The sequence below is a fragment of the Hylobates moloch genome, unplaced genomic scaffold, assembly GCF_009828535.3.
Source record: "Hylobates moloch isolate HMO894 unplaced genomic scaffold, HMol_V3 SCAFFOLD_14, whole genome shotgun sequence".
Taxonomy (NCBI): Eukaryota; Metazoa; Chordata; class Mammalia; order Primates; family Hylobatidae; genus Hylobates; species Hylobates moloch.
The window spans coordinates 2,729,913-2,747,724 of NW_026652289.1; the positions used below are offsets into that span (position 1 = coordinate 2,729,913).

The window sequence follows — 17,812 nt, forward strand, 5'->3', positions numbered from 1 at the left end:
CCCAGCTCTAGCTCCCTATGTGACCGCTGTGCTGTGGCTAAGGGAATGTCTCTGTAGGAGGAAATGCACCACAAAGTATCCAGGGTGCTGGGGCACCAAGTCAGGAAATACTCTCAGAAGGCTTGGGGGAGAAATGCTCTCTGTGTCTGCAATGTTTCTGTAAGGTTGAGAGATTGTTTTTCCAGGAAAAAGCAACATCATCCTCATCCCAGCCCTGTGCTGTTATTCCCACTCCACAGGCAGGCGAGTGGAACCACAGGTGCTTCCTGTCCTGGTCACAAAGTCAGAGTGGCTGGGCCAAATGTCCTGAGAAGAGTCACCTCCTGGGATCCCATCAGCCTGGCCATAGCAGAACACCCAGACAAGGGCCCATCCCCGAGGCTCAACTCAACGCATGCAGCCACTTGTAGAAAAGTCTGGAAAGTAGTTCTTCAACCGACTAGACACGGTGAGCACAAAACCCAGCCACAACTCCTAGGCATCTGCCCCAGAGGAATGAAAGCATCCCTCCCCTGAAAACTCATCCTTATGCAGCAGCGTGACTCAAGACGGCCAAAGGCAGGAACACCTCAAATGTCCATCAATGGACAAACGGGCAGATGCAATGCACTCTGTACCATGGGATGTCACTCAGCCGTAAGAAGGAAAGAATCCACGGTGTGGATGAGCCCTGGAACCACGGTGCTGCGTGAAAACAGCCAGACGCAAAAGGCCACGTGCTGCATGATCCCGTAACGCGTGGCCAGAACAGACACGGCCCGGAACCTGAGGCTGGGAGGATCCGTGCGGGTGGCGGGGAGACAGGGGTGATGGCTAAGGCATACCCAGTTTCTTTTGGGCTGAAAACGGTCTAAAGTTGACTGTGGTGATGGCTGTACAACTCTGAATATGCTAAAAACTCAAATTATACACTTCAGTTGGGTGAACTGTACTCTTATGTGAATTATACACTTCAGTTGGGTGAACTGTACTCTTATGTGAATTATACACTTCAGTTGGGTGAACTGTACTCTTAAGTGAATTACCTCTCAAGGATTCTCTCCTGGGCTCAGGCGCTTCTCCCACCTTGGCCTCCTGAGCAGCTGGAATTACCATTCACATGGGGAAATAAAACAACTCGGTCTCAAAAATAAAAAAATAAAAAATAAAGTAAGAGAGACTAGCAATAGGAGAGGAATTCAGTAATTCATGTCGTAAGCACAATGCACAATGCGCTTATTTAAAACGATTCTGAAGATGGGGAAATGTGTACCCGGCATGACCTGGGAACAGCCAGAGCGTGACGGTGCCGGCGCAGCCACAAAACACCCCTCCCTGTGAACACACACGTCAAAGAAGGTCCAAAGTCACTGTGGCTTCTGGTTTCACAACTGCAATTCGGCATGACTAATTTGCTTCTTTCCAGAAACTTCTGTTAGCATGGTTGTTTCCTTAGCTTTTGACCAAAGAAACTTCAAAAACAAGAAAGCATTATTATGCACCCCGTTCCCTTCCAAAGGCCTCCAACCGCAGGGGCTCCTCCCAACAGGCCCTGCTGGGGGTGAAGAGGCCAGGCCCAGGGGAACATTGACCAGGCCCAGGGGAATACTGACCAGGCCCAGGGGAACACTGACCAGGCCCAGAGGACACTGCCCAGACCTGACGCTTGCCGCCGGCAGTTTATGTTGGACGCGCTTGTCTTTTTTTTTTTTTTTGAAACAGTTTCACCCTCGTTGCCCAGGCTGGAGTGCAGTGGCACAATCTTGGCTCACCGCAACCTCTGCCTCCCAGGTTCAAGCAATTCTCTTGCCTCAGCCTCCCAAGTAGCTGGGATTATAGGCGTGCGCCACCACGCCTGGCTAATGTTATATTTTTAGTAGAGATGGGGTTTCTCCATGTTGGTCAGTCTGGTCTCAAACTCCCGACCTCAGGTGATCCGGCCACCTCAGCCTCCCAAAGTGCTGGGATTACAGGTGTGAGCCACTGTGCCTGGCCACGCTTGTCTTTTTAAGTTCCTTTGGGGAATGAACCCTAACCCCTAGAACAGGGGCCCTGGCATTCCCCGGCCGCCCAGCCGAGTGGGACTGAAGGAGGTGTCAGCAGGTGCCACCTGCCCGGGGTTGGGGGATACTCGAAGGCAGCAGGGCTTTGGGGAACCGGATGCAGTCCAGGGTCTGCACAATGCCAGCCACAGCCTAGAGGTCCTTCCTGGTCCCAGGCCCACTCCAAGCCCTGGCCTCTTGCTGGCTGGGCACCCATGGAACAGAAGATGTGGGCAAAACCCAACACAGTGGCCCCTTGTCACCTATGCAGGCTGTGGCCATAGCGCTGGCGGCAGATAGACCCTTGTTCCATGCAGGTGGAAAGCCCTGGGCTACTGTCAGATCTCCATCACCAAAGTGGGGACCTGCCACCTCCCTCACAGGCTCCAGCAGGCGTGAAGGGGAGAGGGGCAGGGAGGATGCTGAGTGTGACCTGGCTGAGGGGAGGAGGTGTGCAGCCTGCGGACCCGCGGGTACCGAGGATGGCGGGGCACTCCTGCCTCCAGGGACAATGGCCTCGCGGAAGCCAGGTCTTCCCACCACACACACGCTCACCCCGGACAATCCGGGCCTTATGGGAGCTGAATTCACTGCACGACTCCAGAGCCCAGACTGAGGGGGAAGCAAAAGAGCTCCGTCCAGACAGCCCTGTTAACACCTGGGCGGCTCTGTGAAAGGAGCAATGTCTTACAAGATCTTTCCACAAACATGAATAGAAACCACCACACTGCTCAGAGGCTGGCGCCTGCCACCTCCCACACGTCCATAGGACACACCCGAAGCGACACTTCCCTGGCAAAGGCCATGCAGCATTTTATTTTCTGAACCCCCCACAGCGGGGGCGGCCAGTCTTGCTGCAGGTGGAGTTTCAGTCTTCAGAGTTTCACCTTCTGGTCCAAGGTCATCACAGCCACAGGCGGAGGCTCTGGGGAAAGGTCTGGTTCCTGGGACGCTAGCCCCTAATGACGGGCCAATCTCTCCAGTGCCGCCCTTCTCTCCCACCTGGCACAGGAGTTCTGGAACCATGGTCCTGAGTCTACAGAACAGCCCGGTCAGCCTCGTCCCTCGGTGCAAGCACGGACTGGCCTCCCTCCCTGCCTGTCCTGGGCCCGGCCACGTCACTCCCTGCGCTTCTTCTTCTTCTCCGGCTCCTGGACATTGGCCACCTTTGCTCGGGCACTGGCCAGGGGCCGAGGTGTCCTCCTTCTCTGGCGAGCCCCTCTCTGGCCACGGCCCCTGGGCTGATCTCGGAGCAGGGCCCGCTCAGCTGTGCCTGGCTGCTCACCAGCCTCTGCTCGCACCTCGGGGTCGGCCCCCACACCCTTCCTCCTGCTCCTCTTCCTCTCCACGCCTGGGCTCGGGGGCTCCTTCTCACCTTTCCCTGACAAAACAGCAACACCCCATGAGCCAGAGAACGCCAACATGGGCTGCTGACACTTACTCCCACTCGGGCTGAGGATGCCGGCACCACGGACCTGGGAGGACAACACGGCCACGACAGCCAGCCAGACGCATCCCGCGTCCAGTGTGGGCGCCAAGCTCCATCCACACGGCTCAGGACCCCAGCGAGGGCTGACCTCGGAAGGACCAGCATGAGGACAGGGTCATGAGAGCCAGGAGCAAAGGCACAGAGGAGTGGGCAGGACTGGGCTCAAGGCAGAAGGGGAGGTGGAAGAAGAGGACGCCGGGCAGTGCCAGGTCCTGAACGCCAGGCCGACAGTGTTCACACAGCCAGGGGCCGGCTGCAGAGGAGGCCACTGCCCCGTGGGCAATGAGATGGACGGCTTCAATGGCACGGAGCTCTGGGCAAGGGAAGGGGTGAATCCCTAGGCCCTGGGGCCAGTTTAGCACGGAGAGAGTAACAGGGAAGGCTTCCCAGTGCGGGGCAAAGCCACCGTCTGCCTCCTATGCACCCCACTCTTGCCATGGGCCTGTGCCCTGCCCAGCACTGTGCTCAACCCCCTCCACTGCAGCTAGGCAGCTCCAGGCCCTGAGTGGTCTGCTGCGGACCCAGGGTTGCCCCTGGTGAGGGCACCACATGCCAACCACACTCGTGTGGCCAGAGGCCCGACACGGAAGACGGCCCCTGAAATCAAGGACGGAAGTAGAGGGAAGAAGTGGAGGGAAGAAGTGGAGAGACTCAGGAATCTCTGGAGGGTGCGGGAGAGGAGCAGACGGGGCTTGGATCTAAGACGGAGGCGCGGAAGGAGGCAGCCCAGCCAGGAGGATCGTCTCCAGACCGGGAGAGAGGGCAGCGCACACAGCTGGGGGGAGCTGCAGACAAGGAAGGCGGGTAGGGGAGGCGGGGAGAGGCCTACAGGAGGGATGCCAAGGACAGGGCACTTCTGGGATGCGTGGATGGCAGGCACCCAGGACGGGGGACTCGGCACTCATGCTTCAGGGGGAGACACTGGTGACCCCCATCCAGGGGACAAGCAAGCAGGTGAGGACGCCAGCTCCATGACTAACACACCCCCTAGTCCAGTCCTACCTCTCTCCCGCTGCAACCTGAGCAGACGCTTCTGCTTCTTCGTCTTCTTCTGCCGCCTCCCTTCAAGCAGACGCCTGAAGGCCTTCTCTGGGATCTCGTCCTCAGGGAAAATGCCTGAGAACCAGGGCAGAAGTCAGGGGGCTCTCGGGGGCTGGGGGCTTATGGTTTGAGGCTCGCTGCTTCCAGCAGGCCCCAGCCAGCACCACCTCCCGACAACGTGTGTGAGAAAGTGCCCTGCTGTAATGCCCAGGAGCAGCGTGTTCAGTACCCGCCACAGCTGACACGAACCAGCTCAGACCCAAGCCCATCTGCAAAAGCCAGTTCCTGGAGCGTCCAGGACACAGGTAGTGCATGCACGAACCCAAATGCTTGGGACCAGCAGTGCTTTGAATGTCAGATTGTTTTGGAACGTCTGCATCATATTCACCAGTTCAACATCCCTAACTTGAAAATCCCAAACACAAAACGTTCCGACGAGCATTTCCCTGGAGCTTCCTGTCAGCACTCAGCTTTGGACTTGGCGGCATTTTGGATTTGGGGTTTCAGATTAGAGACGCTCAACCTGTACACCAAAATCTACAGCCTAAAATGCCCATGCTGGCGGCACAAGGCAACTTTCTGCATCAAAACCTACCAGATGCACACAATCCTCATGCACCTCACTGACGCACGCTGTCCTAAAAGCCCCAGACTACTAGCCTGGCAACAGAGCGAAACCCTGTCTCTACAAAAAATAAAACAATTAGCTGGCGTGGTGGTGTGCGCCTGTGGTCCCAGCGACTGGGAGGCTGAGGTGGAAGGATCTCCTGAGACCAGGAGATCGAGGCTGCAGTGAGCTGTAATCACACCACTGCACTCTATCCCAGGCAACAGAGCGAGACACCGTCTCAAAAAATAAAAAATAAAAAAAACCAAATCCTGGACTACAGCTCATGACGCGCCGCTGGTGGATGCAGGGGGTGTGACGCTGGGATAGAGGAGCTTAACGCAAGGACAGGAAGTTCTGATGCTGGACGCCGGCGGGGACATGCAGACATCCACTATAAAATCCTTCCAACTGAGCTGCAGGTCTGAAACTTTTCATAAGGAAACACCGGGGGAAACGCTTACGTCTCTAACCATCAACCCCCACTAGGAAACCATCCTTCCGATAACCTATGCCAGTTCCATCCGCCACACGCTGCCAAGAACAGACGTGTGCTGCACAACAGACCAGCAGCAGCACCGCAGTCAGTGCTTGGGAGCCCCTGAGGCCAGCACCCCGTCTCTCAGGCTCTGGGGGACTCCAACGGACACTCAAGTCTGAGAACCACTCAGCAAAAACCACAAAAACGAGAGCTGTGGAACTCTGCGCCCTGCCTCCCTGTCCCCCAGAACCACCACCAGGCCTCTCTGCAAAGAGACCCCACGTGCTATGAGACCCCTGGAACCAATCTACTTCCACGAGGATGGAGCTCCACCTCCAAGGTGGTGCCACTGTCAGTGCCCGGCCGGTCCTCACCTCCTGCCAGGTCCTGCAGCCTGAAAGAGTAAGACAGATACCCACTTACCATGGCTGCAGCTTCCACAGGAGGAGGAAGCTCCAGCTAGAGGGGCTACAGGGTCCTAGCCAGGGGAACCCCAGGGGCTGTGGAGGGGTCTCAGGGTCCTAGTGGGGATCGCCCTGGGGGCTGCGGAAGGGCCCAGGAAAAGGCGAAGGCACCCAGATCTGAGGAGGAAAGGGCAACCCCAAGGGCAGCAGGGAGGATGCAGCGCCCTCAGACACTCACTTCCGGATCACTTTGTAGAGACGCTTTCTGTTCTGAGAAGGGGTGCTCTGGCGGCTGGCCATTTCAAACAGTCTGTTAGCAACTGCCTCGTAGTCAAACTGTTTCAAAAGAGAGACGTCAGAGGCAAGGTCAGTCACGCTTTGCAGTCTCCGAGAACATGGAACCCCTGAGACCCAGATAGCACTGGCCCCACTTGCAGGTTCCCCACTCGGCTCACGAGAACACAGCCCACCCTCACTGAGGGTCCTGCAGCTCCGCCAACTCTACAGCACAGCGGACACCACACATGCTGCGGGCGCACTGTGGGGCAAGCACTGCGGGGCACACTCTGCAAGACGCACACTGCGGGGCACACTCTGCAAGACGCACACTGCAGGGCACAAGCCCGCCAGCAGCCTGCCCGCAGCTTTACAACTCTAGGAGCCACACACAGACAAGCACAAAGAAAATAAGTTAATTTGATCAATTTTAACCCAACACAGCCAAATTTTATTCAGTCTGCAGATAATCGTATTTAAAACTTAAAACATTTAAGTTTCCAATTTGCCTGAAGTCAGACCCCACTGGCTGAGTGGACTCCTCGCTGGGACCCACAGGCCAGCCGCTTGGCACACGCCATCTCATTCCAGACCAGCACCCCAACGAGGGGGCTGCAGGAAATCTGGGGGGCTGCCCATGTGTGAGGCAAGAGGACAGCGTGAGGTGAGGCCAGCCCTGGATAATGCAGTTCTCCCTGAGCCCACCCTCCCAGGCCCCAGCCCCACTCTCAATGATCCCACTCACTCACCTACAGGCAGGCAGGGTTGGGGCACCCATCCCTCATTCACAGCTAACCCCCGTCCAGGTAACTCTCCATGCCGACGGCTGCCATCCTCCCTCCTAATGCCCCCCCCTCCTCTTCCAGAGCAAGCGGCAGCACAGGAGGGCAAAGGCTGAGGGCGCAGCCATGAGCCCAGGGCACCCACCTGGAGGACAGGGCCGCCACTGTCCCTGTCATCACCTGCCTGCTCCTCATCAGCCTCAGGTTCAGCCCTGCAGACGGAGCCTGGAACAAAAGGGACCCCGTGAACCCTACCTGTGCCCAACATGTGCCGGCTCCAAACACCCAGGAATGGAGAGCCCGCTCCGTGCACCCTGGTCAGAGCCTGGGCACAGGCAGAAAACACCCAGGAATGGAGAGCCGGCTCCGTGCACCCTGGTCAGAGCCTGGGCACACACGACAAACACCCAGGAATGGAGAGCCTGCTCCGTGCACCCTGGTCGGAGCGTGGGCACAGGCGGGAAACGCCCAGGAACGGAGAGACCACCCTGCACCCTGGTCAGAACATGGGCACAGGCAGGAAAGCCCGCAGCTCAAGGCAGATACTAAGTGCCAAGTGACCTCTAATCTCGTATGGACAGGATGAGAAGTGCCACCTCGGGCCTGGAAAGGAAAAAAGACGTCCCAGGTCACAGGTGCCTATACGGCCCTGAGTGGCTGACTACAAGCTGGCATTTTGGGCAACAAAGGCCGTGTCAAAAGTTCTGGAAGTGAGGAGGGGCAGCTCAGTCCAGCCTCAGGGTGGCCTGGTCCAGAAGCTGTGGGAGCTGATGTTTCGGTTGGGCACTCGAGCTAGGCTGGGCATTTGGGGCTTTGATGGCACTGTCTGCATAAGAAAAGTTTCTTCTGGCCGGCAGCATGTGACAAAGGTCTGCTCTGGAGGTGGCAGCCAGGGGCCAGCAGCAGGCACTGGCGGACCTGCCAGGAGCCTCGGCTACTGAGAGAGAAGGGCAAGGCAGAGACCAGGGAGAAGCATACAGGGTGGCCGGGCCAAGTGCTGGGGGCGGCGGGGAGGGGGTCTTCTGATTAGGAAGCCAAGGGGCACAGTGGCCACAGCACTGAGTTGGGGCACACTGGGGTCCTGAGCATGGTCAAAGACACGCCCTCCACAGCACCAGGATGCCACACTTAGAGCTCAGACCACCCAGCAGGCTCGGACAATGAGTGCAGCCTCGAACCAAAAAATGGGCCAGGCTGGACCCCACGGCTGCCCCCAGAGGCCTCTGGCAGGCAGTGAGGGGAGGGTGAGTGGACCTGCCCCTCACACACTGCACACAGAGCAGTCAGCTGCCCTGAGGTCTCAGGCCTGAACCCAGTCACGGTCAGTATGGACACAGCTTGCTGTCCTCTGTGGAGACGGGCCAGGAACAAGGAACATGAGGAGCAAGTGATTCACATCCCGTGCCACAGTGACGCTATGGGGAAGACTGCGTGGGCGGCTGGGAGAGGCCAGGAGGCTGAAAGAGTGCAGCCCCAGAGAGTGATGGGGAGACAGACGGTGGGAGGGACGAGGAGACTCGGCACCAAGGCAAGAACAAGTCCAGGGGGCCAACTGGGCCAGAGGCAGGGTTAGACCGAGGAGCCCAGGGGTCCGGAGAGGGCATGGAGCACACCAGAGGCTGGGGGTTGAGGGGAAACGACGTGTGCGTGGTGCCCACAGAAGTCACTCTGGCTTCTATGCTGAGGATGGACTGTAGGGAGGGGCAGAGACAAGGGGACCAGGCAGGAGGTGGCGGGAGTAACCCAGCAGGAGACTGCACTGGCTAAGCCCAGGACAGGCCCCGAGGAGGAGCCGGGTGCGCTGTGACCCCCACCTGCGGGCGGCTTCTCAGACCTCTTCTGGGACAGCGCATCTCTGCGCTCACCGCCCTCAGAGGACTCATCACTGTCCGACGCCACCTCCTCATCCCGTGCGTCCAGTTCATTCAGGAGGTCTTCAATGGCAAGCGGGGCCTGCTCCACAATCGTCTCAAAGATGCCTCGAGTGATGTTGTTCAAAACCAAGGAACTGAGGGGCAGAGCGAGGCCGGCGAGCAGGCCCGTCATGCTGGATTCCCAAGCGGAAGCCGCCGACTCCCCTGCAACCTCTTCCCCTCCGCACGGCCAGCGGCCACTCTGAGACAGATTCATCCCTCGAGGGAGCAGCACCCCCACAACAGCAGCCCCATGGAAGAACTCAGTGAAGGAGTCGGGCCCGACCAGGCCACCCACCACTTACTCCTTGGTCCGGGCAGCAATTCTGCAGAAGGGGTCGATGAACTTCAGGTTCTGGTCTGCCGTAAGCTATGGGGAAAGCCAGAGGGAGTTCAGTTCCTCCTCCACAAACGCCCAGCTCCACCGCCCCGTCGGGGCCCAGCCTCACCTCCTCGGCGCCCACTTTGGTCAGCTCCTCCAGGAAGATCTCGATGAAGTGGCTCTTCACCCCGTGGGGGGCCTGGCTGCTGGGGTGCAGGATCTCGGTCATCAGCAGCTCTAGCAGCTCCTCGATCTGTCTGAAGAAAGAAAAAGCAAATTCGACAGGCAGCCTCGACAAGCCCCAAGACAGCCGTGCCCCCACTCTCCCACGGTTACACGCTCTGATGGGAACCTAAGTGCGGGCAGGCGCCACTCTCTGCAAACATGCCAGCCTTCATGTCCACGCAGATGATATCAACCATCCTGGGTCTCCTCCAGCACAAAGCAGTCTTGCAATTAGGGAGTTATGTGACCAGCACCAGCACCAGAACATATGGCCTGAGTTTGCACGTCAGCTACAAAATGCAGCGTGTGTAAACATTCAGACAGGCCTTCCCTCTGTCAAGACTGCTAGCAGAGAGAAAGGCTTGACTGAGACGAGACACCCTGCTTGGTGTTCCTCTCCACTGTCTCCACTGGGTACCGCTGGGGAAGACACATCAGGACGGCACAGGCAGAGAAAGGAAGGTGGAGGCCCAGAAAGGGGCCAAGGACCATGAGCCACCTGCTGGCTTCCCGGGCCCTGCCACACGGCACATTCCATCTGTGACGTCCACCAGAGTTCTCCGTGGCAGGTAGGTTTGATGGCATCACAGGCCCTGGATCTGAAGACTAGACAACCCCAGAGAATAATCCGTAGCATCTACATGCATCTGGACCTCCTGGGGTGCTTAATAACACAGCTGCCTAACTCAGATCTGTAAACTGTGTGATCCTTAGGAAACTCCACAGCAAGGCTGGAGAAGCACTCGTGATGCAAAGGAAAAGTGATGCTCTCCAAGGCTCAGGAAAAAGGAGACAGAGGCAAGAACAGGTGCTGAGACCAGGAGGAAGACACACAGATGCGAGGGACCGACTTCCCAGGCCAGTGGCAATGCCATGGATATTAACGACAGCCTGGTTACGCCTGCAGGAGATCCGAGAGGGCGGGAAGAGCGGACCCCACTGTCAGCACTGGGACCCCAGGCATTGGGGGAAGGCACCAAGGTCTTCCACATGATTCCTGTACTGAATTCTCAGTTACAGGGAGGAAAAGTACTCTTGTAATAATAAGCCAAAAAAAGTTAACAAAAGTAAAATCATCCCTTTAACATTTAATTCAGCTTAAGCCATAAGACCCCTATGGGGTAATCCACAATGCTAAGGCCTAGAATGAATGAGACTCTTGGCATCAGAGTCCTGCCAGGGAACTCAAGAATGAAAATCCCTCCAAACCAGAGGCACCGCTGCCCTAAATGCAAAATCACCCATGCAACTCAAACCTGGAGAAACTCAGCAGCCACAGTGCAATTCCTGCTGATTCTTAAAAAAAACAAAACAAAAAAAAAAACAAAAAACACAATCTCACTTTATCACCTAGGCTAGAGTGCAGTGGCTCAGTCACGGATCACTGCAGCCTCAAACTCCTGGGCTCAAGAGATCCCCTTGCCCCACCATAACCAGCCTGCTAATTCTTTTTTATGCATTTATCTAATTTTGGTATTTTTAGTAGAGACAGGGTTTCACCATAGTGGCCAGGATGGTCTTGATCTCTTGACCTAGTGATCTGCCCGCCTCGGCCTCCCAAAGTGCTGGGATTACAGATGTGAGCCACCACGCCCAGCCAATTTACATATTTTTAGAATTAGGAGCAATTAACATTGCTTACAACTTTGGGAGGCCTAGGCAGGCAGATTGTTTGAGCCCAAGAGTTTGAGACCAGTATGGGCAACAGGACAGAACTCGTCTCTACCAAAAAAAGATACAAAAATTACGTGGGCCTGGTGGTGCACATCTGCAGTCCCAGCCAGTTGGGCGGCTGAGGCAGGAGGATCACTTGAGCCCAGGAGGTCAAGGCTGTAGTTGAGCCAAGATCACGCCACTGCACTCCAGCCACTGCACTCCAGCCTAGGCAACAGTGAGACCTATTTCAAAAAAACAAAAAGCATTGCTAACGGAGCGGAACACGCCGTGTTTTTATAAGCAGCTCCTCGGCTGGACACCCTTTCATTAAAAAACTCCCTCCTGACTCCCAGTGAGAACTGGCCTCCAAGCCTGAGGATAAATGGCATCATTTCCACAAACACACAAACTGATTTTTACTTTAAAAAATATCTTCTCTCTAAGCATGATTGGAGGCACGTGTTAATATAAAGGCTGACATCTCCTTATGACAAAGAATCAAACGACAAACACATGACTGCGCTCCCCGAGAACAGCATTCCCCCAGAGCAGGCCCGCCGCACACCCACCTTTCTTCCCAGCCTCGCATCTTCAGAACCTTCAAGGACTCGTTCAGGACCATCCGCATGAGCTTTGACACAGAAGGAGGTTCATGTTAGCAGAAGCCCAGCCCTGCTTCACCAGACCACCCTTCCCCATGTACCACAATCCGCTGCAGAATAAAGCCATGGCCGTGGTCACCTCTGCCGGCCCCCAGAGCTGCTGACAGACAGACACTGGAGGACACACCACCAAGCCCTCAGAACCCTGGGCTGAGAACGCGCCCTCTCCCCGGCTCCAAGGCCCCAGCTGACAGGAAGCAGGTGCATGGGGGGCGACGGGGAATAGGGGACAGTCCTACGAGTCCAGTTCATAAACCGGGGCTGAAACGGAACAGACCGATTCATAAGGGAGAACCAGGAAACAGGCACGGCTACCCCCATGGGCGGTGGAGCCCTCCGCAAAACCGGGTCTGAAACACAGCTGGTCCTCACCAAGCTCTCCCCAACGGGGAGAAGGTAGCTCACTTCCTCTGCGGTCCGCTACACAGCAAAGGCCCTCCCACCAAGTCTCACCCGTGAATCAAGCTCCAGATGTGCCCCACAATGCCACTTCCCTCCATGGGGCTCAACACCCTTCTGCAGTTGTCCCCCTCTTTAGGCTACTGACCCAGCATGCCCACACGCCCAGAGTGGGGTCTGAGCTGCAGTCAACAGCAGCAGAGGACACGCGGACCCCCAGAAGCCCCGATGACGAGCACAGCCCAGCAGCCCGGACACTGTTCTCGTGGACACGGGAGGCCTATCCCCCGTGCCACCCTGCAGTGCCACCGAGGCCGGCCCTGACGCAAGGCTGTGCTGCCGGACTCAGCCACACAAGGGGCACCCGGAAACAAGCCATGGAAAGCAGCAGAATGCATCCATCCAAGGACCCAGGAGCCGCATCTCAGCAAAACAGCAGGGTGGCCTCCCTGCAGAGCCCCATTGTCCCTAAGAGTCTGCACTCTGTCCGAGTGCATGGCCGGGCCCCTGGCCGGCCCCGGAGCCTCCTTCCTTCTTGAGCTCCAGGTCTTTCCCACCCTGGTCTCCACTTCTGGAATCACTGGTGTATACGCTGTCTGCACAATCCTGGCCCGAATCTGCGCTGGACACTGAAGCCAGAGTGGCAGATCAACACCTGTCCTCAGTGAGGCTCGGACACGGCCCCTTTCGGTGTCCCCATTGGGTGACCGACTCCTACACAGTGACAATGTCCCTCTATCTCAGGCCTGCTCTAAGGTTACAATGACCATCACCTTAGTAACGAGACCTCACGGTTCAACAAGAGGGAAGGAGGGAAGGAGGGAAGCAGGTCCAGGCAGCAACACACTGCACCTCTAAACCCCAGTGTTCCCCTGTATTCTCAGGGCACATCAGTACCCTGAATGGGGATATAATGAGGGAGGAGGGAAAGGAAGTCCCCCACTGTGACCATCCATCCCAGCCTCACAGGCTAAGCACTCCAGGGCTCAGGCTAGGGCGTGACCGCAGCTCCTCCGCTGCACCTCCAGACTCACTCTGCCTCTTTGACAACGTAACAACGGTGTCACCATCGACTCTCACCAGGAGAGCAATCGTCACTTTCCTTCTCTGAACCAAAAGTTTGTGTGGTATTTTAAGGGTCGAATTCCTTGCCCATTCAATGACCCTCAGAGACTGGACAATGCTGCAGAGCCCTGGTCAGGGACCGCCCAGAGTCTCGGCTCCACCTCCCACCCCTGGCTTCGGGGTCGCACTGCCTCAGGTGGCCTCCCTGCCCAGGCGCCGCCTGTCTCTGCTCAGCCGGGCACTGAGACCCGCGCTGCCCCAGCCCGCCGGCACCCTAGTGGCTGCCTCACCATGTAGAACTTATCCAGGCGCAGCCTGTCGATGCCCGTCCACTCGCGATTCATGGTCTGCCAGAAGGCCTGAAGGAACAGGCGCTCTGAAGGAGGAATAAGCCAGAAGAGAACCACTGAGGAGCACGAAGCCACTCTGGGAAGTGAGGTGAGAACATGGAGGAACCCTTTCTTTACATAGTTATAGATAAAAATGCTGATGCCCAGGCCCTACCCCCAGAACTGGGTTTCGCTGGACCAGGATCTGGACATAAGGATTTTTAGAGGCTCCTCAAGTGAGTCCCACAGACAGGCAGGGTAAGAACTTCTCAACTCCGGTCACCAGAGAACAGAGGAGTTAGAAAAGTCAACTGCAGGAACCTCAGGACCATCAGGCGGAATTCAGTCAAATCTCTTGGTGACATTATCCTGGCTTCTCACTTTAAAGTGTAAGATATTAGCCCATTAGACTCGAAATGAGTGTTTTGGGTAAATGAGCTAATCCACGTTGAATACTTACACCAGCATTTCACACATGCTAAGCACTCACAGACACCAGCTGGCGCTCTCTTGCCCTTAGGCATTCCTTACTCTGGATTTGAGAACACAAACCTCCTGGGCCTGGTGGCTCTGATGCTCAGAGGTTCCGACATCGACAAATGTACCCAACTATGGCAGAGCATACTCACGCGCCTCCGTGGTCTGAAAAGCATGAACGAGCTGGGAAATGGTCCTTCCTAATTCTTCCTGTGTAGGAAACAACAAAAACACCCTCAGCCCCTGAAGCACCAGGCTCTCACAATGACACACACACAGCCACCCACTCACCCACTCACTCACTTACTCATCACAGAGTCGGCTTCCAGGGGTCTCAGCTCAGTGGACTGGAGGTTTCACCCCTGCTCCAAAAGACCCCTCTACAGCCGGGGTCAACAGCCTCTCACACAACCACAGCAGGCACTGCCCTCCTGACAGGGGCTGTGCCCTAAGCCACAGAGTCATGGTTAAAGAGGGACGTGGGAGAGCGGAAGGGAGCCTTGGGACTCACAGCCCCCTAACCATTAGGAGGAGGAAGGCTGCGAGACGCCATAGATCACTCGCTATCTGCCTGCATCACCGCACCAGGCATCGCCCAGGGTACTTGCTAAGGGACATTTCATAGCCTCCCCTTGATAATTCAATGGGCATGGAATATGGCCCAGGAACCTGAATTTAACTAAGTACCCTCACCACCCAGGAGATCTTGAAGGAGAGCACGAAATTCACGATTTGAGAAACAATGTTTGAAAAAGGCTAGCAGGAGAAGTCCTTGTCTCAGGAGACTTGAATTCGCCCCTTGGTTTCCACTATTTCTGCACTTGTTTGCAACCCAGGACAAACACAAAACCCAGTTTTCACCCACGCCAGTGCTGCTGCAGTGCACAGCTCAGTCAATCACATCAACATCTCAGCAAGTGAAAGACTCACCTAACGAAGGCCCAGGCCCACCAGCCATGCAGAACCAAGCGTCAAGGCTGCATGACCTCCCCACAGTCTCTGGCCATATCAAAACTGGGTCGACCAGGCCGGGCGCGGTGGCTCACGCCTGTAATCCCAGCACTTTGGGAGGCCGAGGCGGGCGATCATGAAGTCAGGAGTTCAAGACCAGCCTGACCAACATGATGAAACTCCGTCTCTACTAAAAATACAAAAAATTAGCCCGGCATGGTGGCAGGTACCTGTACTCCCAGCTACTCGGGAGGCTGAGGCAGGAGAATGGCTTAAAACCAGAAGGTGGAGGTTGCAGTGAGCCGAGATTGCGCCACTGCACTCCAGCCTGGGCGACAAAAACAAAACTCCGACTTAAAAAAAAAAAAAAAAAAAAACTAGGTCGACCAGATGCCCATCCATCCTCCCCCGCTGCTTCTGTACCTTCTCTGCTGCCCCCCCACTCACCTGGAGGAGTGGCTTGTCCTGCATCCACATGCAATAAAACAGTCCTTTCCACACCTTCAGCAGCTCGTCGTGCGTAAAACCACCTGCATCAAAACAGCAACATTTGGACCAAATGAACCCCACACCTTCGAGTGCCAGAAAGGAAGCCACAGAAACGTAACTGCCTGAATGAGACCAAAGTCCCACTTACAGTAAAGGCAACTGGCGGGCAGAATCTGGCCCTCCCCTTCAAACAATCCTTCTAACCCAGAACCTGCTGCACCTGTGGCTATGCGGCTCCTCCAGGTAACCGCCACTTCACGCACACAGTAAAACTGACTGAGAATCTACAAGGTATCAGGCACCATACGCCATTTTGGAAATTCAAAATTGCAAACCTTGACCATTTCCTAAGCTGGACAGTGGCCACAAGGTTAATCTGTTGGTGATAATTCATCCAGCATTATACTGAGGGCTTCTGCACTTTTCTGTTATATATCTCAAATACTAAAAGAATAAAGAGAACTCAGGCATTCAGACTACGAGAGAAACAGAAATTACTCAGGCCAGGTACGGTGGCTCATGCCTGTACTCTCAGCACTTTGGAAATGAGTGCTGGGGCAGGATCACTTGAGGCCAGGAGTTCAAGACCAGTCTGGGCAACATAGGAAGACCCCAATTTGTACAAAAAATACAAAACTTAGCTGGCCTGGTGGCATGGTGCCAGTAGTCCCAGCTATTGGAGAGGCTGAGATGGGAGGCTCACTTGAGCCTGGGAGGTAGAGGCTGCAGTGAGCTGTAATCGTGCCAATGCACTCCTCCACCATGGATGACAGTGAGGTCTGTCTCACTCAGAAAAATAAAAAATAAAAAAAAAATTTAATTTAAAACATTAGTTGACATTCACTGAAGTCCTATGTGTCTGGCAACCTCTTCCTGTAGGAGTGGTTCTCAGGCTGAGTGTGGGGAGCAGAATCACTTAACAGCTTCATAAAGCAGATGCTAGTCCTGATTTGGCAGGGCTGGGATCCTAGAACTTGCATTTCTTTCTTTTCTTTTGCAATGGAAATGGAGTCTTGCTATGTTGTCCAGGCTGGACTCCCGGGCTTTTGTGATCCTCCCACATCGACATCCCAAGTAGCTGGGATTACAGGCTTGGGCCACTGCGCCCGGATAGAACGTGTATTTCTAACAAATGCCCAGGGGATGCTACTGCTGATGGGGGACCACGCTCGGAGAACCACCGGGTACCATGAACAAGAAGTAGATTCTCGGCCCTCAGAGAGGTACCCTCGAGTGGAAATCGGAAAACAATCCAATAATTAACGCAAACAGAAAACTGCAAACAGTGGGAATGCTGCCATGAGGGAAAAATACTGGGTGCCCAGACAGCAGGGCAGCAGGAGTACATGGTCTACTGCAGGGAGGGGACGTCCGAGCTAGGAAAGGGGTTAGGGGGCTGGGGAGCAGCGTTCTCGCAGAGGGACCAGAAGTCACCGCACCACAAGGGAAAGCGGCGGCGGGGGCCGTGGGCCGGTAACAGCGGGAACAGGCCCGTGGACCCCGCCTGCCCGGCCCGGCCACGTGGAGGTTCCACAGGGCTCGGAGGGCCCCCAGCTCCGGCCGCCGCCGCCCACACCCGCACCAGCCAAGCCGGCCCCAGAGACGCCAGCAGCCCAGACCTCCGCCAACCTGCGGCCCGCTGAGTCCTGGCGACGATGTATTTCCGGAGCTTCCTCACCGCCCGGTCCCGGGTCACCTGCTCATTCCCCGCCAGGCGCTGAGCCAGCTGGATCTCAGGCGGGAGCTGCAAGCGCGAAACCATGATGCCGACGGCCGAGACCCCCTGTCCCGGAGTCGCCTCGTACGCAGCACACTGAGCACGCGCCTCCTGCGCCCGCCTCCTCCTGGCCCCGGCGCGTGGCGTGACGTCACATCCCGCGACACCGCCTAGGCGCACGCCACCGCCGCGCAGTGGCCGATCCGCGCAACTGCAGCTCCCGGAGGCCGAAGGCTACATAGGGGACGCGCGCTCCCTGCCTGTGCGCATGCGCGGAACCATCGATCGCGCGCCTGCGCCTGCGCCTCGCTGGAGCTGCGGTTGGTCGGGAGTGTGAGGCAAAGATCTGTTGTTTTTTAATCTCATTTTATTTATAACCCCACTTGTATTTTTTTCCTGAGACAGGGTCTCGCTCTGTTACCCAGGCTGGAGTGCAAGGCGCGCGGTCTTGGCTCACTGCAGCCTATGCCTCGCGGGCTCCGAGGATCCCCCAGCCTCAGCCTCCC

The 17,812-nt window shown here is 56.5% G+C and overlaps 1 protein-coding gene across 1 annotated transcript; it reads right to left on the minus strand.

The window, feature by feature from the left end:
• Positions 1-2,809: 2,809 nt before the first annotated feature.
• RRP1 (ribosomal RNA processing 1) lies at positions 2,810-17,428 on the minus strand. Its single transcript, XM_032175622.2, has 13 exons — positions 17,219-17,428; positions 15,548-15,630; positions 14,302-14,359; positions 13,634-13,719; positions 11,787-11,848; positions 9,464-9,593; positions 9,320-9,384; positions 8,916-9,109; positions 7,247-7,326; positions 6,282-6,379; positions 6,014-6,033; positions 4,513-4,626; positions 2,810-3,402 (listed from the first exon to the last, which is right to left on the minus strand). The coding sequence occupies exons 1-13, from the start codon at positions 17,349-17,351 to the stop codon at positions 3,140-3,142; spliced, it is 1,386 nt and encodes a 461-aa protein (XP_032031513.1). The 5' UTR covers positions 17,352-17,428; the 3' UTR covers positions 2,810-3,139.
• Positions 17,429-17,812: the final 384 nt, after the last annotated feature.

Excerpts from the sequence above, each read along its gene's own strand:
- RRP1 (XM_032175622.2), bottom strand. The coding sequence starts at position 17,351 with ATGGTTTCGCGCTTGCAGCTCCCGCCTGAGATCCAGCTGGCTCAGCGC. Across the intron at positions 9,385-9,463 it reads CCAAAGTGGGCGCCGAGGAG|CTTACGGCAGACCAGAACCT; the intron begins GTGAGGCTGGGC and ends CTTTCCCCATAG. Across the intron at positions 9,110-9,319 it reads ATTGCTGCCCGGACCAAGGA|TTCCTTGGTTTTGAACAACA; the intron begins GTAAGTGGTGGG and ends TCTGCCCCTCAG.